At 37.4% G+C, this 17,056-nt stretch overlaps 1 protein-coding gene across 1 annotated transcript; it reads left to right on the forward strand.

Moving 5' to 3' along the window:
• Positions 1–790: 790 nt before the first annotated feature.
• On the forward strand, positions 791–13,414 carry FUT9_2 (Alpha-(1,3)-fucosyltransferase 9). Its single transcript, XM_051208580.1, has 4 exons — positions 791–1,560; positions 6,390–6,608; positions 8,180–8,352; positions 12,059–13,414. The coding sequence occupies exons 1-4, from the start codon at positions 1,297–1,299 to the stop codon at positions 12,384–12,386; spliced, it is 984 nt and encodes a 327-aa protein (XP_051070286.1). The 5' UTR covers positions 791–1,296; the 3' UTR covers positions 12,387–13,414.
• Positions 13,415–17,056: the final 3,642 nt, after the last annotated feature.

The following is a 17,056-nucleotide window of genomic DNA, read 5'->3' on the forward strand; positions in this document are numbered from 1 at the left end:
CACTACAATCTGGTATGCATGCAACTGTTATGGCAATAAACAATTTGTCAATGAATAACAATTGTATATGTTACGTGAATATTTTCTCAACTAGATGACATGAATGCGTTAGAATGTGGCTTATGATATTTCACTAATGAAAGACTGTAATCAGGGATTGTTATCAGTGCTTTAATGACTGTTTTACAATTTTCAGATAATATCGCACATTTCTGATTATCAATCTTTCTAACTGACGTCCAATCACTTCTGTAATGAACATCATGCGTGAAAGTTTTGATATAGTTGTACGAAGTGATAAATATACATTGACAGTCAAATTGTTGTACAGTGTTTCAATTATTCTATTGATCATATGGTTGATGAACATTTTACCAAGTCTTTTTCAATGGAGAATAAATCAAGTCGATCATGATGTAATACCTAAAACAATAGAATTTTCGTGCAATAATATATCTGTTCCAAACGCGTCAGAATCAGATCTTGCTAGTATATTACACAAAATATATTCCCTATCAGTAAAACATCCGTTCAAAAATACCCACTGAGATATAGTCTGGAAGAAAATAGACTTGAGAAATTATATGATTCATTGGGTGTGAATAAGACGGTAAGTTGACTATTAGAAATATTCTTTGATGTTGAATAGACTGACTGTCTTTTAATTAACTGATCCTTACTAATTATTCATTGATATTTCAAAATGATCGAGATTATGTGTGCAAAATATTTGTGTACATTGTTCAATTTCATAGTAGTTTACGTCACAGTGATCCACTCACCACCAGGTCTGTTGTTGAATCATCACAGAAACTTTGGTTGAGAGATGATGTTTGTAAGTGGAATGTGTATGGTGAGATATATGAGGAGTTGAAGACACGTTCTTCAGATGTTTCTGGATGACAAGTGTGAAATAACGTCAGTTTCAAACTCTCCATCAAATTGATACTCACATCTCGTGATCGTTTCACTCAAATGGCATCAATTGCATGAATGACATCAATAATAAACCTCGCCATCACTACTAACCATCAGGATAAATATCATTGATAGAAAGGTTGTGAATTATCCCATTGTTTATAATCTTGTCTGGATTTTGATGAATCTCCGAAGGAAAGAACCTCGAATCCTAGTTTCCATTGCTGCTCACAACTATATCCATTCCATAAAACATTTGGACATATACCGTTCACTTGGATATCAGATTGACGAAATCATATTTTGTGCGTTTGATTACTGAACTATGTATGAAATAGATGTTAGATATGATGCTCATTAAATTATGAAAATCAACACATGAATTTGTATCAACTCATGTTTCAGGTGAGGACGTTTCTCAAATATGGGCATCGTACAATTTTTAGACCAATGGTCTTTTCAAAATGTCACACTTCGAAATGTGCAGTTATCACTGACATGAACAGATGGCGAGAAGCTGATGCACTTATACTGACAGAAGATAAAGTGCCGAATGGAATTCGACCTCCAGAGCAATTATGGTTTAGTTTAATAGAAGAGTCGCCTGTACATATTGCTATGGCAGGTACACTGGAAAATGAAGTGAGTAATTCTGGCCATAGTAATATTACTAATCTTTATCATTTCATTACGGTTGTATGTAGCTGACGAGGACTACAAAGTGTGAATAGATTCGTGTTACTCAGCGAATAATGTCACTATTCTTGATTTTGAACCATGAAATGGACTAATTGTGTGAAGTTTATGAGTTCCCATAAAACACATACCTATGCGTCACACAACAGTAGAAGTGTTCCAGCGAAAATGTTTATACCTGGTTTGCTTTAGCACACATGTTACACTGTGATTGATTTTATAAGAAACGTTTTGCAAGAAGATAAATAAATAAATTCGTGTGCAATTTTAGCTTCGAATTCAGGTTAAGACATTCATTAATTTAATGCATATTCATTGATTAGTTCATGAAATTTTATATAGTTTCCAACTGAAGATTCAATTATTCAAATGAAAATAATGTTCACCTCTTGGCTGAACTCCATAGAATTCATTTCACCACTTTACACTATTATCGCAACTATCTTACAACCAATTTCGATTATGGTTAATTTTGGTTAAGCGTTTTTGTTAACTTACTTAACAAACAATCTTATTAGAACAGCCATAATTCGTATATTCCTTTCTAGCGTGATGATAACCAGATCACATGATAGACACTAGCTAAAATGTTGATCGCTTAAATATCATTCGATTATTCATTCACCTCCAGGATCATCCACTAACCAATTAGATTGTTTTCGATTAGCAAACATATAATATGTACGACTTCATTTACATCAGTAAATAACATTTGATTGAAAATTTCTTCAATATCTTCAGAATATCGATATAAAGGAATGATAGTCAAATCATACTCGAAGTATATTTTCATTCTACAGAAAACCGACAGTTTCCAAAATATTATTAACCACACTATGAGAGGATATTCTGATATATCTATGTAATATGCCACAAGGCATATTACCTGTAGTTAGGATTTAATAGGTACAGGTTGTAAACCCAAAAAAACTCAGACAGCATCGTTCTTTGGTTGCGTTCAAGACATTTTCGGGAGTTTACTTCATTCGAATCCTTATACTAACATTTATTTGTTAACAGTAGATTTCACTGTTGACGTAGATACATTGAACAAGTGATCTCTATACTTTGTTCATTATTCTTACTTACTTACTTACTTACGCCTGTTACTCCTCGTGAAGGATCATAGGCCGCTCACCAGCATTCTCCATCCAACCCTGTCCTGGGCAATCCTTTCTAGCTCCGTCCAGTTGTAATTCATCCTTTTCATATCTGCTTCTATTATCCGACGCAATGTGTTCTTTGGCCTTCCTCTTTCTCGCTTCCCTTCAGGATTCCAAGTTAGGGCTTTCCTCGTGGTGCAGTTTGACGATTTGCGTAATGTATGTCCTATCCATTTCCATCGTCTTCCCCTAATTTCTGCTTCAGCTGGAAGTTGATTTGTTCTCTCCCACAGAAGGCTGTTGCTGATGGTATCTGGCCAATGGATGTTGAGTATCTTGCGTAGACAGCTATTTATAAATACTTGTACTTTCTTGATTGTGGTTGTTGTAGTTCTCCAAGTTTCAGCTCCATACAGTAGAACTGCCTTGACGTTCGTATTGAAGATTCTCACTTTGATATTGGTTGAAAGTTGTTTTGATTTCCATATGTTCTTCAATTGTAGGAATGCGACCCTTACTTTGCCAATCCTCGCCTTTACGTCTGCATCTGAACCTCCTTGTTCATTGATGATGCTTCCTAGGTATGTGAAGGACTCTACATCTTCCAGAGTTTCGCCATCAAGAGTGATTGAATTGCTGTTTTCCGCTTTGAATTTGAGGACCTTGGTTTTCCCTTTGTGTATGCTGAGGTCTACTGATGCAGAAACTGCTGCTACACTGGCTGTCTTCATCTGCATCTGTTCGTGTGTACGTGATAGGAGGGCTAGGTCATCTGCGAAGTCCAAATCGTCTAATTGATTCTGAGCTGTCCATTGTATTCCGTGTTTTCCTTCAGATGTCGAGGTCTTCATAATCCAGTCGACCACCAGAAGAAAGAGGAAGGAAGAGAGTAAACAGCCTTGTCTGACTCCGGTCCTTACTTGGAATGCATCTGTCAGCTGTCCTCCATGCACTACTTTGCACTGTAGTCCGTCGTATGAGTTCCGGATAATATTGACAATCTTCTCAAGAACTCCGTAGTGTCGAAGAAGTTTCCATAACGTCCTCCTATCTACACTGTCTAATGCCTTTTCATAATCAATGAAGTTGATGTATAGTGACGAGTTCCACTCAACTGATTGTTCGACGATGATCCGTAGTGTTGCAATTTGGTCTGTGCACGACCGATCCTTACGGAATCCAGCTTGTTGATCTTGAAGTTGGGCGTCTACTGCATCCTTCATCCGGTTCAGCAACACTCTGTTGAAGACTTTCCCTGGTATTGACAGTAGTGTAATGCCTCTGTAGTTCTCACATTTGCTCAGATCTCCTTTCTTTGGAATCTTGACGAAGTGCCCTTCTTTCCAGTCCATAGGCACTTGTTCCTCCTCCCAAGTCTTTTTGAATAGAAGGTAAAGCATACTTGTGGTTGCTTCGATGTCTGATTTCAGTGCTTCAGCTGGTATGTTGTTGGGTCCTGCTGCTTTCCCGTTCTCGATTTGTCTGACGGCCATTCTAATTTCTTCCGTCGTTGATGGGTTGACATCTATAGGAAGATCTATGTGTGCTGCTTCGATGTCCGGTGGATTCATTGGGGCCGGCCTATTCAGGAGTTCCTCGAAGTATTCTACTCATATGTTACTCTGTTGTTGAATTTCGGTGATTGGCTTGCCTTCTTTGTCTTTGATCGGCCTCTCTGGTTTACTGTATTTCCCTGCTAGTTTCTTCGTTGTATTGTGAAGCTGTTTCATATTTCCTTCTCTAGCAGCTTTTTCTGCCGTCGTTGCTAGTTCTTCCACGTATTTCTTCTTGTCGGCTCTAGTGCTCTTCTTCACTTGCTTGTTTGCTTATGTGTACTCAGCTTGTGCTTGGACTTTCTCTGCTCGTGTTCGGCTCTTGTTTATTGCTGCCTTCTTGTTCTTCCTTTCTTTGGTCTTGTCCAGTGTTTCTGTAGAGATCCATTCCTTATGATGGTATTTCTTCAGACCCAGAACCTCATGACACGTTGAAGTTAATGCTTCCTTGATGCCTATCCAGTTGTCCTCCATACTAGTTTCTTCTTCTTTCAGTAGATCTTGTAAGGCTTGGAACCTATTGTTGAGATCTATCTTGAATTCATTGAGTTTGTCAGTATCTCGAAGGAAAGCTGTATTGAACCTTTGTAGTGCTGTTTGTCCACTTGTCCAGTTCTTCTTTAGCTTCAGTTTTAAATTGGCTACAACTAGGTGGTGATATGAAGCTACGTCAGCACCTCTCCTGGTTCTCACATCTTCCATTGTCCTTCGGAATTTTTTGTTGATGCAAATATGATCTATTTGGTTCTCTGTAGTGTGGTCCGGTGAGATCCATGTAGCCTTGTGTATACGCTTGTGTGGAAATATTGTGCCTCTTATGACCAGTTTGTTGAATGCACATAGATTTGCAAATCTTTCTCCATTTTCGTTTCTTTCTCCCAGTCCATGTCGTCCCATAATATCTTTATATCCAGTGTTGTCTATTCCGACTTTGGCGTTTGGATCTCTCATCAGAATAGTTAGGTCCTTTCTTGGACATTTCTCAATGATTGACTGCAGCCGCTCGTAGAACTGATCTTTAATGTCGTCGTTGCTATCATTGGTGGGTGCATAACATTGGATAATATTCATTAAGATCTCCTCCTTCTTTGTTTTGAATGATGCTTTGATGATTCTGGATCTGTGAGATTCCCATCCTACAAGTGCATTTCGTGCTACTTTGGACAGCATAAGAGCGACTCCCTGAGTGTGTGGAGCATTGTCCTCTCCGTGACCAGAGTATAGCAGCATCTCTCCCGTAGCTAGCCTTTTCTGTCCAGCGGGTTTCGCTGATTCCCAGTACTGCTAAGTTGTATCTCTTCAATTCCGTTGCTATTTGACTGGTCTTCCCGGTTTCCCACATTGTTCGAACGTTCAATGTACCTATAAAAATTTTTGCTCTGGTTGTTAGAAGGGGCCTTCTAACTCTCAGTGCAGAGTTAAAATGGTTTGAATTATTTTTTCTCGTAAGCGTTTTTTAGCGAGTTAGTTTTTTACGCTAACCCCATGCCCAAACCACCTCCTTTACCCGGGCTTGGGACCGGCAGTAACCCTATAAAAGCTACAGGCGGAATTTTGTTCTTTATTCATTGTTATATATATGCCTAATATCCGCTTAAACTAATCAGTAAAAACCTGTCGTAAATACTTTCGACGTGTCATTCATGTCACCATTATCGGGTTGATTTTTTATCATTTCGTTTGCATCTATGCAACTAATTGACACAAATGGATTTGCATAATAAATAGACTGTTAGAGATTTCGGTTTGTCCACACGAATCATAGATGTCACTAATTACATATATCATGTTTATTCACGAGCAAGACTAATCTACTTGTAAATATTCCTTTATTTTGGATACAATACACAAACTCTTACCTTTGAAAACCAGGAAGCACTGAACAGATATTTCATCTTAGTAAAGAACTCTTGAGCATTGTAAATACACCACCACACCAGAGGTCGTGATCAAAACACTCAGGTCTGTACTGTTAATCTATAATCCAAAACGACAAAACTAAACACTACCCACGAACCACTTTACTAAAACATTGTTCTAATATCAAAACTACTAACTTGCTCATTCATTTTAATATCCATGACATCGTTTTACTTGAATTTATCCCTCTGATATCAAGATTAATTACACTATCTCCTTCCGTCTGGATTCAACGATTTACTCACCATACGGTTCCTATGAGCCATACATGAAGCACCATGGACCAGAAACACGATATCCTTTACCTTCTAGAAACTTCGCTACTGGGAAATCAAAAAAAGTTGCATGGTTTGTGAGTAACTGTATACCGAAAAGTCCAAGAATGCAATACGCCAAAGAACTTTCACGATATATCCCGGTGAGTTTGACAAAGCTTAACATTGAGTTTCTACACGTTTTTCAATAGTTTTGAGTAAACGAATAATTGACAAAATACAAAATGTATACAGCACAAGTAAAATAATTGGAAGTATTTGAATTACTGTACGAACCAAGAATTCCCGAAATAGAGCAATCTAGGTTGAGAGAACTAGGTGAGCACTAACGAAAGTTTGGTGTTTGAAACTCGAAATCAGACAGACATTGGGCACAAAGGTATCATTAGTTCATACAAACACCACTATGAAACATGCAATACTTGTCACTTTTAATTGTAATCATTTCATATGAAATGATGACAAATGTGATTGGAAAGTTGATTGGATCCTGTAGGTTCAAATGAAGGAGAAACAAACTAATAATGATTGGAATATAATGAAACAAGGTCTACTGAAATTGTCTTGATTGATTCACAGCAATGCGTGAAGTATATGTCACAAGTGTATTATTCCCACATCTGCACGATTGTGTGTTCTATCATTGTGTTGACAACAGGTCTCCATCTCTGAAACTCCAACTTCTCGATCACGTATGCGTTCTCGATGGATTTCAAGCACTGATTCTTTAGCAATACCTACTTTCCAGTGTGTAGCAAAATAGATAAACACGGATAATGAGGTCCAAGTACACATCAATCGTCTACATTATGTAATACATGATACACAGTGCTATCCGAAACCAATTCAATGGTAAGGATAACTCGGATTACTTCCTCTTCAACAAGTCTAAAAACATTTCTCAATATCTTTAAATCGTTCAGAGACTAGTTAAATGAAAGCCCAATTCCTTTTTCAAGCACTTAATGTGTCTATCTAATGAGCTCCAAATAAAAGATGAAACATCCTGACTTTCTTATTCTTTTGAGCGAGGTTTCGTACTTACTGATTAGTCATATACTGTTGATGTTTAACGACCAGTGAAGGTGTTTCATTTTATAACGATGTGTGTTCATTACTGGAATTTATAATCAATATCACCAACTATGAATATTTGATTGTCTTTCACTTCATTGAGAATTTATCCTATAAATGTACAAGTTGGTTAGTCTATATATATAAACAAATGAGCATCTCAGAAATGTCAGGGATAGTGCTCAGATTGAAGATGATTTCATCGAATCGTCAGTTTGTAGGGAACTGGATCACTGGATCAATATAACTACATGTGACTATTCCTTAAACTGATCTCACAAGATTGCCAATCCAGGTATTCTTACACCATACTCAGTGATCACTCACTTTTATGTCCAAGTGTTATATGCATGTACATGAGTGAGCTCACTGTGTTCATGATGGTTATTTAGAAATGCTGGATACAGAAGTGCTGCTGTTGATGTGTCCATAGTTAGGCCGAAATGGCTATGCAGTGCTCTCACGTTTTCAATGATGTTCTAGTTTAGATCTGCTTATGAACTCAACTATTAAAATTTTAGGAGGAAACTGATCGTTTTATCAAACATACGCACAATGAATTCGATGCGGTTACCAGCTTCATCATTAAAACATGTAATTTATCTGTTCCATAGTTCACTGATTCATTTTCTATTTTCAGCTTGATATTTATGGTCAGTGTGGCACGTTATCCTGTCCAAAGTATATTCCAACAGATACCTCATCAGTTAGTTGCTTGAAAATGATTCGCGAAAACTACAAGTTTTATTTGAGCCTCGAAAATAGTTTGTGCAGTGAATACATAACAGAGAAGTTGTATAAAAATGCATTGAAGTAAGTGGTCTGGTATTAATCTTGCATTATAGTGTAATCAAAGTCATCAATTTATTTATGTGTGCATAATCATCGTCTCAAATTGTCATATTATTTCAGAAAAACGAAATGAAATTGGCAGAGTGAACTGGAATGAATTACATTGATGTTGGTTTTAGTGATAGGCGGCAACTCATAGTCATCCAGCACTTACTTATTTACTTACTTACTTACACACTTACGCCCGTTACCCTTCGTGGAGGAGCATATGCCAACCACCACCATTCTCCATCCAATTCTGTCGTGGACAATCCTTTCGAGTTCCCAATGTCTAAAGGCGAAGTCGTGCTGCTGACTGTACAGAGCTGTGACAGCAGTAAGGTGTTTCCTTCAGACAACCAGCATGACAGCAATGCTGCCTTCCCACAAGGAGGGGCGGGGTTAGAAAAGGTCGACTCTAAAAATGCACATCTCGCCTTATCCCGCGGATATCCGTCTTCGGCGGTAAGGTCTCAACAAGTACGGAGCTAACACAAAAATTACCCATAAAAAGGTCGTGTGTGACCGACCTCATGCAGTTGTCCCTTTGGCACTGTGGTCACGCTCCTAGGTCACTAAGACCGCGTCTAATCCGATTTCCTTTTCAGGTACCTGCAGAACAACCCTTCCACGGTGTGGGCAACCTGGAAGTGATAACCGCCCTCATAGCTCTAACAGCACTCAAGACCACTGTATTCATACTCAACCTCCGTCTTCACTTCCTATTATTTCTCCTACATCAAGCTGGCTTTAGACCTGGTCGTGGCTGCATCGACCACATATTCGCCATTCGTCAGGTTCTAGAACACAGGCATGCTTATCGGCGTCCGACAGTGGTGGTCTTTCTTGACTTAAAAGCAGCATTTGACTCGGTAGACTGCGAGATTCTGTGGCAGTGTCTGTCATTGAAAGGCGTATCTCAGAAGTACACAAACCTTGTGAAGGCTCTTTACTCGAACACAACCAGTAGAGTCAGAGCTTATGGCGAACTGTCATCTACTTTTGCAACCTCAAGTGGTGTCCGTCAAGGCTGTCCACTATCTCCATTTTTGTTTAACTTCATCATAGACCTACTGATGGAAATAACATTCTTGTCGACTAAATTCTTGGGTATTGACCTCCTTCCAGGAGGTCCACTTATCGACTTTCAATACGCAGATGATATAGTCCTGTTTGGTGAAGACGCTGATAAAATGGAGAGTGTTTTGGTAGCACTAAGCAACAATGCCAGAATGTTTGGAATGCGCTTCTCTCCCTCTAAATGCAAGTTGTTGCTTCAGGACTGGTCTGCGTCAACACCTGAACTAAGGATAGGGAGTGAAGTAGTCGAACGCGTTGACAACTTCACTTATCCTGGAAGTCTGATCAGCCCTAATGGGTTAGTGTCTGACGAAATCTCAGCACGGATTCGAAAAGCTCGTTTGGCTTTTGTCAACTTACGTCACCTATGGCGAAGGCGAGATATCCGTCTATCAATAAAAAGACGAGTATACTGCGCGGCAGTCCGTTCTGTTTTAATTTACGGCAGCGAAACATGGCCATTAAGAGTAGAAGACACTCGTAAGCTACTAGTATTTGACCACAGATGCCTTAGAAATATTGTCGGCGTCTACTGGGATAACCGGGTAAGTGATAGTGAGGTTAGATGCAGAGTATTAGGGAGCAATGGTTGATGAGGTTATTAATCTTCATCGACTGAGATGGTTGGGCCACGTGTTACGTATGCCCGAACAACGATTACCACGACGTGAAATGCTAACCGGTGTTAAGGATGGTTGGAAGAAAGTTAGGGGCGGCCAAACCAAAACGTGGCATCAGTGCTTGAAGTCACTAATTTCTAGTCTGAGCCATGCTGGTAGATGCAGACTACTTGGTTGGGGTCCGCGTGACTATCGTAACCAATGGTTGAAAACTGTAAGTGACATGGCTCAAAATCTATCACAATGGCGTCGGTCTATACACTCTCTGTCTTCCCTTAAACTAAAAGATTAAAATCGCTTCATATCTTTCTTTCAGCGAACTAATTCTTTCTTCCTGTACTATATCCTTATTGCAATCTTTTATATATTACCATCTGTAAATTAACTAATTTTATGAATCCGGTGTCCATCTTGTTGTGTTAATGAGCTATGGCAACTTGGACCGATGCATATATGTGCCCGGTCCTACGTCGTAGCTGACTGACTGAGATTTCAATGAGGTCTTCTGAAGATGTTTAACAGAATATTGCACATAATATAAAATGAGGGATCTAATGATCAATACTCTGAAGAAACTTCACATTAGAGAAGGGAGAAGATGAGAAGTCCATGACAGATCTTATTTGAGCACGTTGACAGGTATCCTCAAATAATAAACGTGATAGTGCTCGATCAATTTTTTGTATAACTAGTCGCACAAAAATGTTATGTTTTATGGCCTGTCAAGTACCAGGCAACTAAAACGCCAGTTAAAATACTTATTTCTATGACATTGTTTCTGTGCTAAACCAATGATGCTTCATGTAGCACTAGGAGCCCTGAGTCAAATATGAGTCCTTATTGGTCATCTTCATAACAAATTCTCACCGAGACCAGCTCGTCTAGTCCAGAACAAAGATAGCGGCCCCTACTGTGTGTTTAATTGTTGTTGCAATATTATTAGAGGCCAAGTGTTCTCATTAGGGTGAAGTCCTCACATTTAATTTGAAATCCTGAATGAAATGGAATAAACTAGAAATCTTGAATTAATTTGTGAATTATAATTTTTTGGTGTGTGTGCGTTCTTTGCTTAGTATTTCTAATTAAGCTTGCACTTTTTCTGCCTAATATATATCAGACATACGTGGTTTATATACAAGCAGAACAAAACGCATCACACTGCAAAAAAGAAAAATAATAATTACACGGGATCAAGCAAAATGTGGCTGTGATTGTGGGATATTGTAACAAATAAATTGCGAATAAGTTAAGAATGATTAAACGTATTTCAGTAGCCAATACGTCAAACGAAACCTTATGATCAAACTAACATAACCAAGCAAAAAGTGGCAGTAGACAACAGGTCAAACGAAACCTTATGATAAAAGAAACCTGAATATACATACTATATATATAATCTGGCTACTTAATAATTGTCTAATAAGAATATATGCAATATTAAATGGATGGTGGTTAGCGGTGGAATCCACGATACGCGTTCCATCATACTCGGTGATCCTCAGCTGAATGTATCTGAATCACCCAGTTGAGGTTCACTCGTGGAATCGAACCCAGTACCGTGCGCCCCTAGATTCCACTACTAGCCTCCATCCATCCCTACTTATAATGCTTGTGACGTAAAGCAATATCGAGGCAATCTTCACAGGATACACATATGTCAATTAGAGACTGATCAATGTCAGTCATAAACATCAATGGAACGATTCAAACAAACAATACCAAATTCAATATGTAGTAATAGTCCATAAATAATTCCTAGCAGTTACCATTGTGCATTAAGCAATCATAGTCCATATTTGTCTATATCTGTCACGTCAAAATAAAACGGTGAAACTGGCTAAAACTGAAATCTCATCTCCATCGTTCTGTAAGTTGAAATTTTGACATTTTCAATGTATATACATATTTTTGCTAATGTTCACGGTTCACTTGTATGATGAGATTTCGATAAGTGTTTAACAAATTGCAAACTTATTATTCATTCCAAGAAACGATCTACTTCCAATTGTGATGGGTGCATCGATAGAGGAATATGAAAGAGTCGCTCCTCCATACTCGTTCATTCACGTTGATCAATTCGAATCACCAGGTAAACTGGCAGACTATTTGAAGTATTTGGACAAGAACGATACTGCATATAATGAATATTTTGCATGGCATGGTCATGGAATCATACATGATTACGATGCCCAACCTCAATGTGCAATGTGTCTGCTAGCTCATACATCTCATTCATTTGGTCCATATTGGGTTCCTCGTGTGGCACGATGGTGGAATGATGGATGTAATGGTCGGAAATTGCGTTGGAATCCATGAAATATGAATATTGAGAACAGAAACATTGTTTTATTGTAGATTGTATTGAATTGTAATGTATATAGTGCTTTCTGTGGCATAGATCAAATTACATTTGAAAATGGACAATATTTTACACATAATAACAATTCTGATATTTTTCATGAAAACAATTTCATATGGAATGATTATGGAGCAACATAATGCTGTTCACTATTCACAAATGATTGTAATATGATGATGAGAAAGGTATAAATGTTCATAATAGAGAAGTATTGATAAGGAAAATAACGAAAATTGGATTTGAGGGAGGGAAAGTATTATCTTTTCATATTAACTTTCCATCCTAAACTTCGACCAATTTTAATATCAATACCATGGGATTTAATAATTAACACCGTCTAAATTGTAGTTTCAACTGATTCACGTGAATATAAATGAGTTAATAATTGGACAAATGTAAATATTAGTCAGTTGGTTAATGGCAAAACACAGTCGTGTAAATGAATGGACAATAATATCAAAGGGTTTATTGATTAGACATGTATAGTTTCACAATTGATTGATCACTGTGTGGTGATCAATATCATGTGTGTCAGGTACTTCTTAGTGCAGATCGAATGATATCGACCAAATTACAATGTGGCCACCAGTCTAGGTGACTCAACATTGCGTGCACTATGTTGAGATAAGATGGTCAGATTGAAGAATCTGTGCGAACCTCTTATAGATGTAAATGTGATCATTTAAATGAATGATATAGAAACGGACGAGCCAATCAGAAGCGTTTGAGCAATTTCAAGGTCACGGAGCCAAGTTCAACACGCGATGCTAACATACAATCGGTTCACAGCGGATTTTAGAGAGGAGGTGATTAATGAGAGATTACTGCAGATGGGACGGCGAGACTCTAATTTAGCGACGAGCCAATCAGAAGCGTTTGAGCAATTTCAATTATTGGCCAATCAGAAGACAGTATAAAGTAAAAATATATTACAAGGAAGTAATGAATTACAGTGGATATTCCTCTTTTATATGATTTGAAAACGTGTTAAGGTTTGATAAAGGTTCAGAGGTTGTGAATTCATAATGCATGTGGTATAGAAACTCGTCCATAGGGTTAAGGTTAGGGTTAGGAGTTAGGGTTAAGGTTTAGGGTTAGGGTGAGGGTTACGGTTAGGGTTGCAGCCTCTCAATAAACACCTCTTCTCTAAAATCCGTTATAAACCGATCGTATGTTAGCATCCTAACCCTAACCCTAACCTTCACCCTAAACCCTAAACCCTAACCCTATGGACGAGTTTCTATACCACATACATTATGAATTCACAACCTCTGAACCTTTATCAAACCTTAACAAGCCTTTAAATCATGCAAAAGAAGAATATCCACTGTAATTCATCACTTCCTTATAATATATTTTCACTTTATACTAACTGTCTTCTGATTGGCTAATAATTGTCAAGGACATTTAAGATTCGTTCAAAGGTCGTCCCTAAATTAGAGTCTCGCCGAAAATGTTTATCACTTGGAAATGACACAATCTGTGATACAAACGTTCTTCAAAACCTCTCCTCCATCTATTTACGAATTATTTTCGAAAATGTCTAATTGCTTGCCAACCAATTAAGTGCGTGTAATGACATTTTAGCTCCAACCTCACAACCCATCAATTGACGGTCATCAGTTACATGACGAGTTCATTTATGACTGATGATTTTCTCGTCTCGTCACAAATAGAACATATGATCCGCAGCACCACAATTATTAATTGCTAGTAGTGGAATCCAATGTGATATGTGATTCCCGCCTATTTGGGACTCGTCAGCTAGATGTACCTGCACCTCAGAGTTGATTTTCACTCATCGACTCGAGCACCTTATCATTCGCTTCAAACGCCATCTCGCACTTTCTGGAGAATAACAGCTAACTGGTGGTAGAACGCATCCTTGATTGCATATGGGCTGCAATCTGTTGGAGCATAAACGAAGATGACGAAAATACATCGTTTCTCACGCCGATTTCTTCTCAATTTGATGAAACTTTCTAATCTAACAGCACATAACCGACTGTTAATGGGGATCCAATCGATTAGTGCTGCCTCACCTCAAGCGCTTAGTGCGACACCAACGCCAACAAGACCAGACGAAGATACCACAAAATCCCTGAATAAACGCGCGTAAAACAAGCTTTTTGAAGCGACAGATGGAGAGCGAATTTGTAGTACTTCATCAGAGTATTGAATACGGGTCTCGGATAGACAACAAACGTCGATATTAAGACTTTCAAAAGACATAGCCAGCCCTATCTGTTGTCCGACCTGCATAAGTGTGCGAACGCTGAAGGCAGTCAGTTTGAATGGTGCACGTGGTTTCAGAAAAACTGTTTCAGTATTCGTATTTGGTGGTAGCATACAATTTTCAAGCAGGCAGTGACTCGAGAACGTTTAGATAGAACCGAGTTTTCACCATAGGCGAGCTGCTGTATAAGTCGAGAAATAAGGATACATAAATTGGGAATGAAAGAGAGTGAGTAAATGACGTAGTAAATAATAATAATAATAATGATAATAATAATAATAATGTGTATTGTTCGACTGTAAATCGAAGCGAGAATACAGTTTCCAGTAAATATCATCATTTTCATTGCATTATTTATTTCGAACTACAAATCTGTCTACTATAAGTTGCTTTCTGGGTGGTGTTGTGTGATTGTGAATCAAAATTTGTTTACGTATACACTTATGCAATTTAATCATCTTGATTCATTCAGCTGCATATTTTGTTGATCATTTGATTGTAGTTGTGACAGTACTTTTTGTATATTATTGTAGTTTTAGTTTGTTTTTAGGTTCTACAAAATTTCTATGTTTTTCATGAACTACATCTACGTTGTTTTACTTGACATTGATTTCTACTATGTCCTTCTATTGTTGTTAAACTTTTTAAATATTCGTTATTATCACCAACATGTTTCTTATTTATTCTCCGTCCTTCTCATACATATTTATTGGACAATTATCTTTCTTATATTCAGCTTCAGTTGATCGCTTTTCCACCACTAGTCGATCGTCACTCAACTGTCTTTCAACATTTTAAACTATGCAGTCCACCTTCTTATTTTTAGTAGATTGCTTAATTTGTCAAACGATTATAAATATGATTACACAGCTCAAGTAAATGGCACCGTCGGAAAGCAAGCTTTCTTTTCTGAATCGTCTTCAAATTTTCCTCACTAATTTTTATTTTCAGAATTTCATCACCTCATATTAAATAGGAGCACACAATACGGTTTCACTGCAACTGCCTCTAGTAGTTTATGTGTTAAAACATATACTTGATTGAGTACGTCGGGTTGAAAATAAAATGAATTTGTACTGTCAGTTTAAGAGCAAGCTTCAGAGAAGAATAGTAAAATTTATCTATTCGTCCGTCATCAAAAACCGATTCTCTGTTAAATTCTAGTTGCTTGTCTTATCAACAACATCCATTTGTACATGTTTCGATATGGTTAGAAACATCCATAACATCTTGTAAATATATCATTGACTGGTCTGTTCAAATGCTATTCATGACTAATAAACTTAACTCATTTTACTATTGTTGAGTGACTTCATTCAGCTTTATTTTTTCGTTCCACATGTAAGTTCATAGTTTCGCATATCAATTATTCCATTTTTAATCCACCCGTTTATTCAGCTTTTGTATAGAATATTGATTGACGCAGTAACCTCCACAAATTCCTATTATCCATATCACAGTCATTTTCCCAAGACAGATTTCCAAACAAATTTGACATCCGTTTAAATAGGTAACCTGTAAGTATTCAATCTATCAATGCTAAGAGTACAGGTAAGAAGTTACATCGTAAGATTAAGATTATCTACTACATTTGTCAGAATTTCTCTGTTCTAGAGTTTTAACTAAACAACATTGCCTTTGATGTCAGACAATATTTGCGGATTTCATCTATTAGGAGACCAATCGTTACATTATTTCAACTGTCGTGGTATACTAGGTTAGGGAAGTTAACACCGAACCAATTATATAAGATTTCGAACTGTACGACCATTTGAAGCTCGGACTCCGTCCTCTCAAGTTGATAACCATGGGTGAACTATGAACAATGATAATAAATCCACGTAGTTTGATGATAATCTAGTCATAATATGGATAATATTATCAATGAAAGTTCAATAGAAAACTGTCTCGAATTCAAAATGTAGTTTTGTGTACTCCTTATTCTCTTTCTTCGTCAGTGCTCATCATTTGTTCATGTGTTTGCATGTATTCAACTCTAAGTGTAATATGCCAATCTTAGACTCAGATGGAAATATAACAACAACAAATGAATCCGCTACATCAAAATACCAATATGTGCTTTCCATCAAGAATCGTATTTTGCACTCACACATAAAGCACAACCTAATGCAAACACACGAACGAACCAACAATTTAGTGCATGTCAATGAGAACGCCTCAATCTTTCATATTACGTACAAACAATGAGAAAATTAGGTCATTAAAATTCCTAGAATGAGTTTAGCAGTACGAAGATGAAGCTACAACAAAATGATCAGCGAATTCATGGATTTGAATGATGCATTAATTACTTACTTACTTACTTACTTACTTACTTACTTACTTACTTACTTACTTACTTACTTACTTACTTACTTACTTACTTACTTA

This window comes from Schistosoma haematobium, chromosome ZW, assembly GCF_000699445.3.
Source record: "Schistosoma haematobium chromosome ZW, whole genome shotgun sequence".
In the NCBI taxonomy this organism is placed as follows: Eukaryota; Metazoa; Platyhelminthes; class Trematoda; order Strigeidida; family Schistosomatidae; genus Schistosoma; species Schistosoma haematobium.

Bases quoted from the DNA above. Each gene is read 5' to 3' on its own strand.
- FUT9_2 (XM_051208580.1), top strand. From the start codon at position 1,297: ATGAATTTGTATCAACTCATGTTTCAGGTGAGGACGTTTCTCAAATAT. The intron at 6,609-8,179 runs GTGAGTTTGACA...TTCTATTTTCAG, and splicing joins AACTTTCACGATATATCCCG to CTTGATATTTATGGTCAGTG. The intron at 8,353-12,058 runs GTAAGTGGTCTG...ATTCATTCCAAG, and splicing joins TTGTATAAAAATGCATTGAA to AAACGATCTACTTCCAATTG.